This window comes from Astyanax mexicanus, chromosome 12 (assembly GCF_023375975.1).
Source record: "Astyanax mexicanus isolate ESR-SI-001 chromosome 12, AstMex3_surface, whole genome shotgun sequence".
NCBI classification, from domain to species: Eukaryota; Metazoa; Chordata; class Actinopteri; order Characiformes; family Acestrorhamphidae; genus Astyanax; species Astyanax mexicanus.
The window spans coordinates 39,979,764-39,998,402 of NC_064419.1; the positions used below are offsets into that span (position 1 = coordinate 39,979,764).

General features: G+C 37.1%; 1 protein-coding gene across 1 annotated transcript in view; it reads right to left on the minus strand.

The window, feature by feature from the left end:
* nol4la (nucleolar protein 4-like a) overlaps window positions 1–18,639 on the minus strand; it is a 78,729-nt gene that overhangs the window by 21,873 nt on the left and 38,217 nt on the right. Inside the window, exons 4-5 of the mRNA XM_007231893.4 lie at window positions 16,830–16,941; window positions 12,497–12,606 (exon numbers count right to left, since the gene is read on the minus strand). Of these exons, the coding sequence (XP_007231955.1) occupies window positions 12,497–12,606; window positions 16,830–16,941 (222 nt within the window). The remainder of the gene's footprint in view (window positions 1–12,496; window positions 12,607–16,829; window positions 16,942–18,639) is intronic.

Sequence of the window (18,639 nt, forward strand, 5' to 3'; positions counted from 1 at the left end):
AAACCATCAGCCAAATGATAGGTTCATAATTTGACTTATCAAGAACATTAATTTATTCCTTATACACCAAGCACCCCCTCATCTACCACCTCCAAGCACCCATGTTTCTGTGTTGCTGTGTTTGCCTTCTTAAGAGCTAGAAATGCTGTTCTTTGATTCTTCACTAGTGCACTAATAAAACATAACAGCTCCTGCTTAACTGGACAAATACAAACACAAGAAGTATGGGAAACAAGCTGTGTGAAAACATCCCTGCACACACACAAGCCATGCCAGCCACAACTCCCTGCTAGTAGAACACAGAGTCTTAACTGTGGACTGTAGAACACTAACAAGAATAAACTGATTATGGTGTGGGTGTAGGTGTGTGTGTGTTTGTGTGAGTGAATGTGTTACAAGCTGACACATGTCAAGTGCCATGACCCTTCTTATCACCAACTGAGCTGCTGGCAGGCGTGAAGACACCTCTCCCTGTGGTGGAGTGCCCTGACAATAGAAGAAGGAAAAAGCAAGTGTTCTGTTGTTCTAGTTAGGGTTCCACAGTTTCAGACGAGCCCTGCCATCTGGCAAAGCTAATATTAGCCTCTGCACAATCTTGGTCCAAAACTCTTCCTTTCACGTTATGGTTCAAAAAGCTTTACATCAAAGCATCTGGTGTGAAATGAAAACTCCTGCCTGTTTCCGCAAACCAAGCAAAACACTCCTGCTACTCCACACTTTAAAACAAATCATATCTTATCACATAAAGTGACACAACCTTTTTGGGTTTTGGTGCATTGTTATAGGTTTTATTTTCCTATTACAAGTTTGGCAATAATATAGTGTAATGTGTAATGCCATGGTTATGTGGCACTGATACATGCCTGTCATGATACAATTTTTCGGTGGTTGATTTACTGTCCCAGGAATTATTGCGATACACAATATTTTTGTCATTTTAAGACTATTTAATGCCACTGACATAATGATTACAGAATAGCATTAAAAAAAGCAATTACACACTTTTTAAAGAATTCTATACTTATTTTTTTCACCTACTTTAGTCCACACTGTTTGTATGGAGTCACAGTTATTGAAGCATGGCTGGCTTAAGTACTGTTCACTGTTATATATGTAAACAAACATAGAAAGAACCACAATAGACGATATCACAATTATCAAAAATTATTGAGTTCATAATAATTTATTGTACGATAAATCAATATTGCAATGATTGTGACAGGCCTAGCCATTGTTGGTAAAAAGGATCATTTTACTTCTGATTGGAGTAAAAATTAGGAACAAAATTATGCATTTTATGAAGAACATTGCTCACCAGATTTACTTTGAGACCAGAGAAACCAATGTAGATCATATGACTGGAATTTTACCTAGAGAAACAGTCCTTACACAGCCAGTCTTTGGTAAACAAACAAATGCTAAGGCTATGTTATCTCAGCTAACGTTACTATGCTAGCCCTGTACAGCTTGTATTTTTCAGGATGGTTTGAGAGAAGGTATTTTTACTGGATACCGAGCGTAAAGTTATTCCATTTTACTTGTATGAGTAAAGTGTAAAAAGAGTTGTAAAGAGTTGTAAAGAGGTTTCCAATTTTCACTTTTGAGATGGAAATAAAATAATAAACCAAAATATTTTGTTATTCTTATAAACTATAATACGACTTTAGTTTTTCTCATATACTATAAGACTTTCGCTTGTCATTTTTTTTTGCAAGCTCTTTATTGTATGTCCTTGAAAAAATATAAGTAAATAAAGCACATTTAGTTTTTAATGTTAAAACGATAATAAATCGATTACTTATACATTGGAAAAATTGTGAATATATGTTTTTTTCATTGAAAGGGCTCATTACATGTCATTAAACCCAATACTATGCTCACCCCAATACATCAGCTGTGTGGTTTCCCAATAGCTGCCACACTGGACAATCTTCTAGTCACTACTACTAACATCACCAGCCCCCACCTTAGCTTCCCATGCGTGTGCCATCCCCTCACCCATTTCCATCAAAAACAATCTCCCCCTCACAACCATCCCCCAGCCCTTACCAAACCCACACATGCACACTGCCCTGCCACCTCCCATTCCCATCCTCATTTCTACACTCCCTAAGCCCCCATGCTTACCCATCCACATGAGAAAAGCACAAAACACACACACACAAACACTTTTCTTTATCAGGATGTGGGATAGATAGCCTGTAAGATAGACAGACACACAGACAGACAGATAGATACACTGACATAGATGTAAGCACTTCGCAAACTCAGGACATCCGAGGAATGTACCAACAGGCATGAACATACATATATGTATAGACATAACTGTGTGTCCCTATATGCTGAACCATTAAAGCAATCCTCCAACCCCCACCAGTACCCTCACCCAAAACACCAATGGCAGTTTCTCCACTATCCACCCCCTCCCCCTGACTTTCCCCCCTCCTTTGGCACTCCAATCAAACAAGGCCCAGCGCCAATAGCGAATGTGGACGTCAATCCCATATTCTTCTCTTTGTCTCTCCTGGCTCTCGTTTTGCTCCTCACCCATGTATCTTTTCCTCCTGCTCACTGTTTAGTGTTTCCCATGGTAACGGGTGGACTGGGGTGTGTGTGTATATATATATATATATATATATATATATATATATATATGTGTGTTGGGGGGTTAAAAGAACAGAGAAGCTCTAGAAAGAGAAATCCATGTGGGTGTACACTGCATATGGAGGTGTGTGGTGGGGGGTGGAGAGTGGAAGATGAGTGCATGGGTGAGTGCCAATGTGTGCACAGCCCAAACAGTGCTCCTCAGCCACCTCATCAAAGCTCCAAGGTAATGTAAAAAAGCACTTGAGCGGAACCAGCTAACGGCTGATCCTCACTGCAAGCAGACGTGTTCAGAAAACTCTGGCAAACCCTGGAACTGTGGATATTCAAGAACATCCAAGACTGACTTGGATGGGCGAGTGATTTTAAACCGTATCTACAGCTAATGTGACAATATCTACCAATGGTTAGAAGACACTTGACAAGAATAGAGAGTCTTAAGATATCAACTAACATGTCTAGGTTTAAAACTCTGAGAGATTAGAGAGACAGTTACTATCCACACCCAATCCATCCCACCACTCTGATAACACTAAGCTTTTAAGACCCAGACTATGTTACTGTTACTCTGTTAAGTTCAGGCGAGCAACCATTCTGTTATTTCTCCTCCAAACTCTGAAGCCTCTTACTCTGAATACAAAAGGTGCTGAAACCAGTTCCTTGGAGCAATGTTATTAAAAAGAACCAAGAAAGATTAAGACATCAGTATAAGTTGTGAGGTGATATCTTGTGAGTAAAGTTGAACAGGTTGAACCAGCGTGCTTCTGGTAAGGCTATGTGTATTAACTTTGAACATGAAAGTGGGTGACAGGTGGATGGATCAGGGATATTCCATTTCCAAAGATATGGAAGTTTTCAACATTCCTTGATCCACAGTGTCACGTGTGGGAGTGCAGTGGGAATATGTCATAAAAGGCCAACTCCACCTCCAAAAGGCCACCTCCACTTGAGTAGGTGGTAAGGATCGTGCCAGGCAGTGTCCAGCTAGAATTGTCCATGCAAACAGACAAGCAGGAATAACATCCAAGTTCAACGCAGAAGATGCCACACATATATCCCACAGATCATAGCAGTGTTCTTTAATGGGGCATGGCAAAAGTCATGGGACACGATACTAGCTCCTATCCCATGAGGTGACATGTCAGTCTAAATTCCTATTTCTCTCAAGTGAAGAAGTGAAGAAAGATAGAAAAATAGAAGTATTTTTTATATATTTAAGCAGAGGTGGCTCATCATTAGTTTAGGAAGGCCTTGACCCTATGATTTGCATGCTCTCTTACACTTGTGAACACACACACATACATCCACACCTACATACAGGGGACTATATGCGTTGCCAGCTTAACCTCAAGAGGAATAGGGTTCCCTGTGAAGTTTGTTTAGAGGCCTGATGTGCTCAGTGTTGGGTCTATTAGGTACCAAGTGGGGCATGGCATAATACAGGAACAGAGAATAGAGAAAGGGGGAAAGAGAGAATGAGAGAGCGATAGAAAGAAAAAAAGAAAGGAAGATTTGTTAGATCTGTTGAAGATACAAGGGTCGAAAAAAGTGAAACAGATAAAGGGGGATACTAGAGGTTCAGTGCAGAGAAAGAGTCTTTGATGTAAAGGAATTCTGCATTATATCTCTGTATGTGTGTGTGTGTGTGTTTGTGTATATGTGTGTGTGTACACCATCAATAAGGAAGTGCAGAAGAAAGCTTCTAAAGTGCAATAACGTGAGAGAAGGACATGAAGGCCCATCAAGATCCGGTCATGAGCAAGCTAGGAGACAGAGGGATGAAGACTGGTCCGATTCAGAGAGGAAGAAGGGAGCTTCTGGTAAATGGTCTAATGAGTTGAGAGAGGATTTAGCACAGAGGGCTGCTCTCCAGCTGCTTCTGGCCCTGTTGGGTGGGGGATGAGGAGGGAGAGAAAGGGAGTGAGGGAGCCAGGGAAGGATATACTGAGAGAGAAGGAAGCAATATAAGCATGAGAAATGATGGCCTGCTTCTGTCATTTTAGCTCTTCACTATGTAAGTTACTTACTACTTTTAGGGTAGTTAAGGAATGTTTATTGTCTGGTCACTGGTTCACTGGTTAAATTTCTTAAAGACAAAAAACTGAATAATACTCATAAGTTAATAATAATAACATATTTTCATTTGCACATGTTTGTTAAGTTGTATACATCTCTTCATCTGGTTCCCTTTAAATTTAACATTGAATTTTAGTGAGCTGGACAATTTACAGTTAGAGCACATACAAGAATGGAAAGCATAATCTGTTATGCTCATACTGCTACATGAAGTGCATTTAAACTACATTTCAAATGTAACACCCATTCAACTAATCAGGAGCTTCTAAAGGCTGTAATAAGTTGAATCAGGTGGAGGCAACCATAGTCAGAGCCAGGCAGGAGACTACATGTCTAAGACACAAACCAGGGTTTACAGTCTTTTAAGGAAATCATTTTCCACAGCTGTTGCAGGATACTCTCAATGACCTCTTAATATATGATAACATACACATTCTGAGCAAATCCCTCTGTAAATCTGCAATAATGCATACATCTGTCACCAAATAGGGGAAAATGTTATGCAGTCGCTTTCAATTTATGGGAGTTAAACAGTGCCTTAAATATTAACTACAAATGTTTTTTTTTTAAACATTTTTCACTTTTTGACATAAATGGAACTTGAAAATTGTTCATCAATGATTGAGGTCACATTTGTCGAAACTGATAAATGAATAAATGAAAATGCTCTAAAATAACATGGAATAAATTCTTTTTACCCTGTTTACTGAAAGTCTATTTGTTTCATTCCCCTCAATAGTTGTAATTTTGGAGATGAAAATGAATTAATTTTTTTGCATGAAAGCGACAATGAGTATGATAACCTACGCATACATATATAACATTAAACAATATAAGACTTAATGCCAGTGAATGTAGACATTAGGACATCCTGGCCAAATTATAGCATTTTTTCTTGAATTTTCTTTACATTTCAGACTCTTGGGACACAAACCAGATACACTAACTTATATTACTAATTATATTATATTACTTTTATTACTATATTTGCCAATCAACATAAAGTGCATGGTTGTGGTAGGTTAAAACACACCAAACTCTCAAAGGCTGCAGTAAAGTGTGAGACCATGACATAAGGCTTCCAAGAACATGCAGCATAGTTTGTTTGTTATGTTTTTGTTCACTTACTTTTAAGTACTGTTTTTATATTATTTTTATCCTTATCCTAAATGCTTGGTGGTCAAAATAATTACGATTATGACACCAATAGTCCGACTGCTGCTAAATCTTTATTACTACATCCTTATTTACTATAAAAGTACAGTGAAACAATAAATGTAAACTTTAATTATCATCATTAATTATCATTATCAGTTACTTGCAATGCAATATATGTCAATCTTACTACCTAGGTAAAATAATTTAATCACAGCTATTTTTTGTGGCTTATCTTTACAAAACACACTATAATAAGCTGATAGTAAACACAGAACTGGGTCATTTATACGTAAGATAATTTATAACTCAGCACAAAAACACTGTATATAAAAAATATGTGGAGATGGTCCTTTAAATCGTTTGTTTGGCCCTGTGCAAGTGTTCTTCCATCATCTTTCCCTCTCTCTCTCCCTCTCTCTCTCTCTTTCAAACACACATGCGCACACAGTAACTTATTGATTAAATGCAAATTGTGTGCATTGTTGTTCCAAAGGCAGTGGTGTACACTGCACTCCCTTGGTGCTGCAATAACATTAGACAAAATCAGGTTTTAATGGCTGGTGCACTGTATTGCTGTTGTGGTGGTGAAGAAAGAGAGAAAATGGGGAAAAAGAAAGAGAGTATAGGGAAAGTGTGACTTTCACACAATAATAATTCATCCATGGATGTGATGAGGGGAGGTTTTAAGGGCCTGGGGTTATGAAACACACAACAAAGCAGATGTAGGTGTTGTTCTTTTTGTTGTCATATTTTGTTTGTGTACTGCAAACTGCATGGCTTTCTCAAACTCTCTGCCACTCAACAGAGCATCAACAAGCAATCGATAAAACATAACAGCACAAAACACAAAGAGATAAACATACAGAAAAGGAATAGACGCTGGAGACAGTGCTGAGTAAAGCAAAAGCGTTTCAGTGCAGTTGTGAAAGATGAGCAGTCATGGACATATTGCTGCAATTTGCTTCAGAGCGAGGGGGACATGGCACTAAATGACCTGCCACTCAGGGAAGAAAGCACTGCTCTGAGGGGCCAGAGAACCTGAGCTCAAGCAGAAGGTTGGGTTTAATAGTAAACGACTGAAGGAGCTGAAGAAGAGGGGAGAGTGTGAATAAGTGTGGTTTCCAAGACTCAAAAAGTCAATCCTTCAATCCTTGCTACAACCAAGCTGTTGCTTGCTATCAGCAGCCAGAGTCTGAGGGAGCACAATAGGCACAATAGGCACTGCTCTCTCAGGGCTGGGTTAATGGCATTTCCTCAACAAATCACTACTAGAGTAAGGATAGTCAACATAAGTATCTGCTGGGTGATGTTCCAGAGCTGTGGATACAGTGCTTTCCTCCAAGTGTGTTGACCTGTCTAGTGATGCTGCATCAGCAGCAGTCTGAAAAGAGGAGGAGGTGGCTGAATTCACATGTCTGAAGAAGCATGTTCTAGGTTAATGAGACTGAGGATTGGGCACTTGGCCTTCCAAATTGAGTAGAAAATGGAGAAAAAATTGCCAGTTAGCAGAACATTATGTGCTCCTTTCTGAGCTAGACAGAGAAGAATTGATTATACTGAAGGTTTTAGTTGGAAGACCACCGAAAAGGAAATAGTAGTAGTTGCTGCAGCCCTAATTAGGCAGGAACCTGTGCTTCTCTATCCCTCATGTTAAAGCAGCAGTCCCTAACAACTAAAAGCAGTCGTATTCATCAGTTCAGAGGTTTCAAAATTATACTTTAATTAAATGGTACCAGTGATGACCATCCTTGCAACACCTAATCTATATACTCTAAGAACAGAGTTGTCTGGTAGGATTGTTGGATGTAGTTGCTGATAGTATTTTACACTTACTATTCTATGAATAAAATGAACAAAACAATGTACGCAAACACAGCAATTTATTCACATTTAACTGTATTAAAAGTACTCATTTACATGCTATGTGCAGTTAAAACATCCCAACATTCTCAAAAACGTACAGACTGTCACTTTAACCTGAGGGCGAAGGTGAGAAGTGCTGAAAATGCAACTAGCTAATCTAACATGAATTTATTATGATTTTATATAGCCAATATTGTTTTTAAATAGTGCAGAGCATTTTTAATGCTACAAGAGAAGGTGAAAACAGACTTTTGCAGAAGTAACACAACTTCTAGACCATGTTTACGGCGAGTAATAATGTTTTATAACAAAATAAAATAACAATGAATATTAGCTAAAATGCTAACTAGCTAATATAGTTAACTAGAGTATATTAAATGCACACCTTTAGCTCAGAGGTCAGAAGTTAGGTTACCCCCATTCAGCTCATATGTGAAGACACGCAGTACATGCTCAAGTTTATCCCTTCCACCACAAGCCAGCCAGATATTTCTCTAATACCTATATAAGCTAAATGATTTTTTTTAGAGAGAAAACAAACCCCAGCCATGATGCTAACCCCACCTTTAGCAACCCGAGGTCAAACCGAAGCGGGTTGAGTTGGATCTGACAGAGGTTAGCATTAGGTACCATACAGGCACGGGATGCTCTAAAATATCAAACCTACTGCTTTATAATTCTTAAAACAAGTCAAAAAAGGTTCTCACCTACCTCTTTATCTAACAGCTCTAGTCTTTTCGCTGAATGAAGCCTGTCAGGGGCTTTAAACCCGCGGGTTTCCTGCTCTCTCACCGTCCCGGTGCTTCTACTTGTGTTCAGAGCGCTGGAGTCTCCCACCGCCTCAGAGGGAGCAGGAGGAGGAGGGGGCGGGGCCTACACGCACACACTGCGCTGACTGACAGCGGTAACTCCACCCACATGCTACATAGGCTCCTCCCCGAACCCATTTCCCATATAATATACAGTTCCGTAAAAAATAAGACAGTTTCTGAATCAGTTTCTCTGATTTTGCTATTTATAGGTATATGTCGGAGTAAAATTAACATTGTTGTTTTATTCTATAAACTACGGACAACATTTCTCCCAAATTCCAAATAAAAATATTGTCATTTAGAGCATTTATTTGCAGAAAATGAATAATGGTCAAATTAATGAAAAAGATGTAGTGCTTTCAAACCTCAAATAATGCAAAGAAAACAAGTTTGAATTCATAAAGTTTTAAGTTTTCAAGAGTTTTTAAACACAGTTTTCCTGCATCTTGGCATGTTCTCCTCCACCAGTCTTACACAATGCTTTTGGATAACTTTATGCCACTCCTGGTGCAAAAATTCAGCAGTTCAGCTTGGTTTGATGGCTCTGATCATTCATCTTCCTCTTGATTATATTCTAGAGGTTTTCAATTTGGTAAAATCAAAGAAACTCATAACTTTTATTTATTTTTTGCAGAGCTGTATATTCTATACTGTGTATAAGTATATAATACTTAAATACAGTCTATCCAAATCCAAACACTCACTGAATTTGGTATAATAATGTTGGAATGTTTGGTATAAAATAAAATTGTATAATTTTGTAATCAGTCAAAGATGTTTGATATGGGTATTAATAATTAACGTTTATATTGGTAAGATTTAGTTTGTTACCTCTTTCTGCTTCTGTGTGCTATCCCTTTGCTGCTGTAACACTGTAAATTTGCCAGCTGTGGGGCTAATATAAGACTTATCTAAATAAATACATTTAATGTAGGCCATTCTCATATCCAAACACTTTGTGTTTGGCCAAATAAGTGAATTAGACCAAATAATCTATACTGAACAGTGATGTAATTTCAACTGGAATGTTAACTGTTCAATTTCCTTTAAAATGCAAGACAAAAAAAACAAAAAAAACGTTTAAGCTACTTAGGCAATGGTGGAAAAAAGTAGCAAAAATAAACGTGCTTGGCCAAATGTTACATTTTGGCCATTCTGGTGTATCCCTTACAAGTAGTAGTGTTTATAACATCATATTATAGTATTATAGTAATTTATATTTCAAATAATCTAATTCTTTAGCATACCATAAGCAGTAAAATGACCTAAAACAATCAGAATGATCAAATAGGACTCGGTGTGGAGAGAGATAAATATTTCCCCATTCTTAATACAGTCCCCTCATCCACTGATATGTTCTTGATGATATTTATCAATGAAACATATTCAATCTCTTTTCCTCCATTCTGTACAACCAGCTCCTCCTATAATACATTTGTACATCACATTGAGTAAGTAAACGCTGCCCCCTAGTGTTAATATCACCTAACAGCACCTACTTGTAAACAAAGTCAAAGCAACAACGCAGCTCAATGCAAATAAGCTAAACATCAGTTTAACATACTTCAAACAGGCCTGTCCTGCTTCCCAAACCAACAGCCCAGCATATTTCAGCCTATCTGTCAGACTCAGTGCTAAAGTTCAAGTCCAGCTCATGCTATGTTTCAATTAGCTATGTTAGACAAATACCTCTGGAATGTACAGTTCAGTCTCAGGGGCCACCAGTCACAACTTATGACATCAAGGGCGGCTTTGAAATCTCGTTTCATATAGACACACATTTCTAAGCTCTAGAAAATCATATTTGTAATGAAATGCTATTCTAGGAACCCAGGAACATACTGTTGCTGAGGCAACTGAAGCTATAGGAGTTTACCTTGACAACCGCATACCTCACATTATGGCCCCCATGCCTGCGTCGCCGTGATGTATGGAACTGTACAGTGCTTTACACTCAGCTGTGTTTCAGACACTCCATAGGGTTTAACTTTACCCCATTTATTAAGCTGTGTGATAAAAACTATGCAAATCATTAGGCAAGAATATATAATACTGCTTAATAAACACAGAGTTTAAACACAGCCCAGTCATAGCCACAGTTTCAACTTAATTTTATGATGAATAAAATATTTATTTAATGATCCATAAATGTAAGGCATTCAAGTAATTTAATTTCATAGTGTCACCACTGTATAGAAAGTGCAACAGCATTTTTTTAAAGTGATCATGTAGTCTTACAAACAGGACGGCTTGGAAATACCTACAACTGTGTAAGTTGTGAGGTGTAATCTTGTGAGTGAGGCCTGGTAGCAGGAGCCAGATGGATGGGACCATTTACTTCCAAAGTTCTATTGGCATTCAACATTCCTTGATCCACAGAGTCACTTGTGTACTGGGAATACATTACAGCATAGAGAAAACAATGCGTCCGCATATGCACAATGGATGCCTGTGTATCCTCTCTGTTTATTAAATGAATGAGATGGGTGTGTGAGATGCAATTCACACAAAAATGCTAGGGGGCAGTGCAGGCACTCAGCAGCAGCATCAATCTGATGAAAAGTTTTATAGAACAGCTACTCAGAACGAGATGATGTGCACCTTGCACCTGTGGCAAGCGGAAGCCTCTAAAGCAGTGTTTTTCAATCTGTGGGCTGCAGAGGTACTGCAAGGGGGCCATAGGTGAAAATTCTTTTTTTCTTATTTTTCAATTTAAAAAAATCTTAAATACATAGATAGTTTAGCATATCATTTAGACGTTTAAAAAAAAAAAGTTTATTTTGTGCTTGTTGATTAGCTTGGTGTAGTACAGTCACATGACAGGCAGAATGAGCTAGCTGGTAGGTTAACAAGCTATAGTTAGGTTATTAGTGTGGGTCTGAGCGTGCTATATATTTTGCACATCATGAATAAATGGTTAAAAATTCAATGAGTCTTCTATGAGAATAGCAAAAGGCCCTAAAACTGCACCAACTACAAGTGAAGCAGCCACTGTATCTCTGACTGAGGGAACCAAAAAAAGCAAACAGAATACAACAGAGACTACATACAGCAAACCTATACAATATGATGTGCTGCATTTGGCTTTAAATTGCAAAAAAAAACATTTTCTAGTGAGGATTAACCAATAGCAAGTATATCTCTAGCCAACGATCAACAACACACACTGAGCTGTCCACTTTGGGTGGTAATGACAGTGACCGGTGCCTTCAATCTAGAATTGTTAACGCAAACCAACGAGTGATTCTGGCACAAATCACATCCATATTCAATACAGGACATACCACACACATATATCCCACAGGTCAGAGCAGAGTGCTTTAGCTTCCATGGGACATGGCAAAAGTCATGTGACACAATGCACATTTCTGAGTTCCTGTCCCATGACATTTGGCATGCCAGTGTATAAAGTACTGAAAAAGGATCTATGGAGAATGCTTAAATATGTAATAGAACAGCTATAAAACCATCACATAATGTGATTGTCTGTTAAACCTTTTAAATGTGCTGATATATATTTTCAAATTTATATTTTTCAAACCTCTTTTAATGCATTACTTCAAACAAAAAATGTATGGCCATTGTTTGTACACAGCTTTGCTTCAATATAGTACATAAAGTTTATTGACTTGATATAATCTGAAAACACATATATAGGCTTCTTTTTATCGTAAAAAAAAAGATCAGATTTAATGAGGCCAATTTTATTAATCAGCACAACTATTAATGAACTTAGATTAAATTCTCTACTTTTTCACACGCCATTCACAGGACATGGTTCATGGAATAGAAAAGCCAGTAGAGTAACCACAACATTTTCAACCCCCTAAATGCACATCCAATCAACTAGCAGCTGTGTCCCCTTTTCCTGTTTCTGCCCACGCTATTCTGATCAGATAAGGGCCTTTAGGAATACAAAAACATGAAAGAAAGGACTGAGTCAGTCAGGAGACAATCAGTCTACAGCTCCCATCTGCTCTCACCTGCTCGTTGGCATTCATGCACTGCAGTTTCATCTGTTTTAGGTAGGTAGCAGTGAGAGGCATGTTGTAGTCGATGAGGTCCGGGACCAGAGAGGTGGGACGGTCATTTTCTGTGGGAGTGAAAATCCATATTAGTCCCAGAATAACTGATTTACCAACACAAACATAATCACACACATCTGCTTAAACAATCCTACATATTAAAAAGGGGTTTTCCACACAAAAAAAAATAAAATAAAACGAGTAGGCAACAGAAATCATCTTAAATATAATCTAATTTAGGTAATATTTTGTATTACATTATATGCTGAGAAAAATTGTGTAAGATTATTTGAAATATATATGAGATTTTAAATTATATTAAAATGCCCATATTGTGGAAAACTAAAACTTTTCCCTTTTGTGAAATAAAAGAGTTGAGCACTGTAAAACTTCTAAAATGTACCATTCAGTTCTCAATCCACGCAGACTGTATAAGGAAACTATCTAAAATCTAAAAAAAACTCAACACTTACATTTTGTCACTGTTAACATGAGAAAAATAAATACATAATAAAAAAACATAAAACAAACAAGTAAATCCATTCGTTAATACATTTTACATTTAAAAAACATTTCTGTAATTTGACTTTTTGATATAATTTTAATTTGGTACTCAAAATTATAGATTACTTCCATTTAAAGTTACGAAGGATTTTTCCTTTTATGTAAAGTTGTAATTTTAGATGACACTAACAATATAATACCTTTTCAGCCAACACTAGTGGATGCTGTCTCCGCCCATTTGTGTTGTGGTATCTAATCACAACAACAGAACAATCACAACAGTTGCATATCAATTTTTTAAAGACTATTTTTTACTTCATTTTAAGATATAATGGTTCAGTAACTACTAATTCTGATGTCACTAGTGGACTTCTTAGATAAAACAGCACAGTAATGTATATAATGTTACATAACCTTTAATTCATTACAAGTATAATTCTCACCGCACTGGCAGTCAGGTTTGATTAACTAAAGAACTAATGGTAGATTAATGCTTAAAATAAAACTTGAAAGACCTTATCACCTAATAAGATCATATTATATGTTTAGAAATATGATGAATGAGCCTTTAATATTCTTATAATCTTTTAATAATCTCATATTTTAAAAAAGCTTTTGATTTATTGCCTACATTTAAGGAGCTCAGTTCCATGCAGCTGTATTTTTTTACCACTGCACCATCAAGCCACGAGTAGATGAATATTTGTCATATTTTGTTTATGATATATATGAATATGTATATTTAAATCAGTCAGTTAAATTACATTAATTATAATGATTTAACCTTTTAAGATAAGAATAAGTGAAGAGACAACAAACAGTATTGTACAGAAGAATTAAGAGGGAAGTCAAATGCATCATGTATTGATCTGAATGCAGTAAATCAATAGTACTGATTTTGGAATAACATAATTGATCACAAATGGATTATATATTAGTCATTTATGATCACATACAATTCTCAGACTAGTTTCACATTAAAATAGTGTATAACATTTCTATATTTTTATATGTCTATATTTCACTATATATCACATGCAGCATTAACATAAGTAATGCAAAATCACATTTAAACATACAGTAAAAGTAGAAATGATTGAACACAGAGTTTAACTCAAACGCTGTGATGTCAAAGATAGCCAGACCTATAACTGGGATCTATTATTCAATTGTATTATACAATGCTGTGCTGTATACAAATAAGATATCACTTACAAATGGTGAGTTTCTTTGATTTTACCAAATTGAAAACCTCTGGAATGTAATCAAGAGGAAGATGGATGATCACAAGCCAACAAACCAGGCTGAACTGCTTGAATCTTTGAATCAGGAGTGGCATAAAGTTATCCAAAAGCAGGGTGTAAAACTGGTGGAGGAGAACATGCCAAGATGCATGAAAACTATAAATAAAAACCAGTGTCATTCCACCAAATATTGAATATTTCTGAACTCTTAAAAAATTATGAATATAAACTTGTTTTTGCATTATTTGAGATCTGAAAGCTCTGCATCTTTTTTGTCATTTCAGACATTTCTCATTTTCTGAAAATAAATGCTCTAAATTACAATATTTTTATTTGGAATTTGGGAGAAATGTTGTCTGTAGTTTATAGAATAAAACAACAATGTTATTTTTACTCCGACATATACCTATAAATAGCAAAATCAGAGAAACTGATTCAGAAACTGAAGTGGTCTCTTTATTTTTTTTTTCCAGAGCTGTATGTAAGATATTTCAGCAGGTGGACCTTTTGGGCTTCATTTACAACAAATCAAACACAACAGATCAAAAACTCCAGATCTGTCCACTGGAGGGTGATGTTGAGAACCAGTCCAGTCCCAAAATTCCCAGTGAAAATCCCCTGGGTCTTTGTTCAAACACAATAAACACCAGCCTGCCCTGGTTTTATACAGGTCTGTTGACTGTAGGGGTTCACCTCTCCGTTTTAAATAACTATAGCACTGGGTTTTGTAAAGTCTGTGAAATGGGAAATTCTCTGGGCCAGGTGCAGGTGGGGGTGGCACGGGGGTGGGGGTGTTACAGGAGGATTCATCCTTAACCCATTGAATATACCCTGCTTGTGTCATCTGGGCCTCGCTTTTTAAATATGAAGAAAGTCCAACCAGCAGCATCGGTGTGTCTGGGTCTGGGGAGGAACCTGACTAACAGAAAGTGAATTAGTCACTTTTATGACTAACAGCAGACAGACATCCTGTCTGTGTGGTGAAGTATTACAAAGGGAGTGAATGACTGTATGAATGTACTGTATGAACTGCAGTCCAATGTGACAAAGTACAGTGCATACAGAGACATAAACATAACAGAGAGAGGATGTATTGGCAGTGGATAGTGAACTGGCGAAGGTGATTTATTTATATGTCTTAATACTGGCTAGTTAAATTGTGGCTCAATTGTCACCAATTTTTGATAAAACTTGATTATATTTCTATAATACCTTGTCTATGACACATTTAACTTTTTTTTATTCTGATTTGTTTATACTGGTATAATCATTTGTTAATTCTGAAATATGATACATATCCAATACAAAGCAATTCGACTCTGATCTGAACAGCCAGATACAAATTCTGACTTTAACATCAAGAAATTAGTTAAAGAGATAGCCCACCTACTTTTAGAGACATGCCTGGATTTAAGCCACTTTATTTTACTGTTATGTGAACGTAGCCTTAATCAATAATGAGGAATGGTGTCTAAAGCATTGTTAGATATTGATAATTATTTTTCTTTTTTAATAGAGTTCATGTTGGAGTTTGATATCAGCCCAGTGTTTGTTTTAATGGATATGTAATGATTTTCAACCACAATTTAAGATTTGTGAATTATTATGGGTGTGCCATATCGAATCGTACACGATAATATCGACCACCATTTTTAAATATCGTGAACAATATTATACCCTAAAATATCTAGCCATATCACCCACCCATAATTATCACATCAGAGTACTACTTTTTTATTATTTTAGGCAAAAAGAAAAAATTAAACTGTTCTCATTTCTCATTATATTTCTACTAGAGACAGATTATATCTGTCCAGTATCAATTTTTTACTTTAATCTTGGATATATGGAGATATTTGGAGTGCATTATTAGTATCATGACATTCTGGATCATTGACTTCTGTAACAAATATAAGACAATTCTTGTATTTTTTGTTATATATCTCAGTTAGGGGTGTGCCATATCATATTGTATGCAGTAGTTATTTTGTTGCAGTAGTGTATTCTTTAAATCATTTTTAAATTCAGTGTTATCATATCTCCAAGACTATTGTTACCGCGAATATACCATGAAATATTGTGATATTATTTTAGACCATATCGCCCAGCTCTAGTCCAGATTAAGGTCCAGTGCCTCCTAAGTAAAGGCACAGTAGCAAAAAGAGACTGGCTGTTTAATTGAATGGCTTACTAAGAAGTTAAAAGTAACCATATAAAAATGAATTAAGACTGGGATTTCATTCATCTGAATCACCTGAATATTTTTTGGTATATCCTTTGTAAATAAAAGGAAGCATAGTATTAAATATTCTATGTGGCCTAATTATTTTGCCTGCAAATAGACTTGGCTTTACAATACATGAAAATGCCAATTTCTTTAATTAACTCAACAACACAAAACATTATTACATAAATATCCAGCTTTTCCTCATGGTTTAAAGGCTGCATCGTATGCCGGAGGGTGTCAGTCTAATTTCTTTGTCATGTGTCGCTGCTGTGCACCAGGCTTTTGTTTGCTCAGAGGTGTGAAAGAGGATTCTGACCTTTGAACTCTGCGGTGCTGGGGTTGATGTGCATCCTCTTCTGGCACTCCCCACAGCTCATCAGGAAGCGGGTCACTGCCTCCCGGGGCAGAAAGGCATACGTCTCTGCAATCTGGCCACCAGTGAGAGAGAGAGAGAAAAAGAGGATAAGGAGGATGAACTAGAGAGTGAAAAAAGGATGAGGAGAAGATGAGGGTTTTTCAGGTTGGGGGTGGAGGTAGAGGCTCGGGGGTGTGATTGACTTATCCTTACTCCACCTACTAATGTGTTCATTCATAGGAAATGATGTGAAGTTTGACAAGCTTTACAGTAGTTTACACTAGAAACATGAAACTGTATATCATTTTATTTCGAGTCTAAATGTAAAGTTTATGACAATTTAGAAAGACAACTCTATCTAGGCAAGAAAATATAGAAGTCCTTCAAGCAAAGTGCATTCAGACAAACATATTATTTTTAAAGCTTAATTTCTAACAGAAAAAAAGATAGTATCTGATTGATACTGGTATCAGCAGATAATAAAAGTTCCTTTATTGGAATTGGACAAGTGGTATAGTGCCAGCAATAATTTCCGTTTATTCATTCAATTCATTAAGTGATTGTTATAAATTTGAAAAATATTAGGGACATAACAATATACTGTATATATTCATCCCAGATTACCATGGTTACAGTTAAGTGTTTGTAGCTGTATAAATAATATTACTGTAGTCTTTGTAATTAATACTCATAATGCACTCTGTTTTTTTAATTAAATTTTTCCCCTTTTCACAATTTAGCTAGGCCTATTGTTCCAGCTATTCAGCTACTACTCAGCTGTATATCCCCCATCACTGGTGATGCCACCTCTGTGCCTCTTCCGATACATGTGAAGTCAGCCACCGCCTCTTTTCGAGCTGCTGCTGATGCAGCATTGCAGAGTAGCATCACAGCGCACTCGGAGGAAAGCGCAGCGACTCGGTTCTGATACATCAGCTCACAGACGCCTTGTGCTGATCGACATTACCCTAGGAGTGATGAGGGGAAAGAGTGCCATCTACCCACCCAGAGAGATCAAGGCCAATTGTGTTCTTTAGAGGCTCTGGCAGCTGATGGCAAGATGCATGACCAGGATTTGAACAGCAATCTCCCGAACATAGTGGTAGCATTTTAGACCGCTGGACCACTCAGCACCCGATCATTATGCAGCCTGACTGGAGTCTGACTATGGCGAGTGCAAATGACACACACACAGGCTAGCACCTCACCTCCTCTTATCAACTCTCCTGAGGTTCCGTATACAGTATGTGGAAATGTTAGTGGACAGCCCTTCTAATGAATGCATTCTGCTACTTTAAATTGGATCCACTGATGTCAAAGATGCATAAATACAAACATTTATTCACACAGCTTGTCTAGTCTCTCTACAGAAGTATTCTCAATAGAATAGGTCTCTCTGGAGCAGAAAAAACATGAACATATTGGCACCACCCATAATGCCAGATGTAGGTTACAGGGGTATAAAGCCATAGGAGAGGTGGAACTGTGCTGTCTGGAATAATGGTGCTTTTGGGATGAGTTGGGGAGGTGGGTGTTTATTATCCAAAATTCAGACCTCGCGAATGCTATTCTCAATGAATTCAACAATGCAAAAATCCACACAGCAATACAGAAGCAGTGGAAAGACAGTTGAGACAGTTACTCAAATAAAATACCCTTAAAACCCTAGTCCTGTCAGGATAACTACATATTGTACAATTAATGGACATGACCTCAATCATTTTTGATACTGTCTATTGTCGTGTTTATTTGTATGTTTGTTTGCATGTAT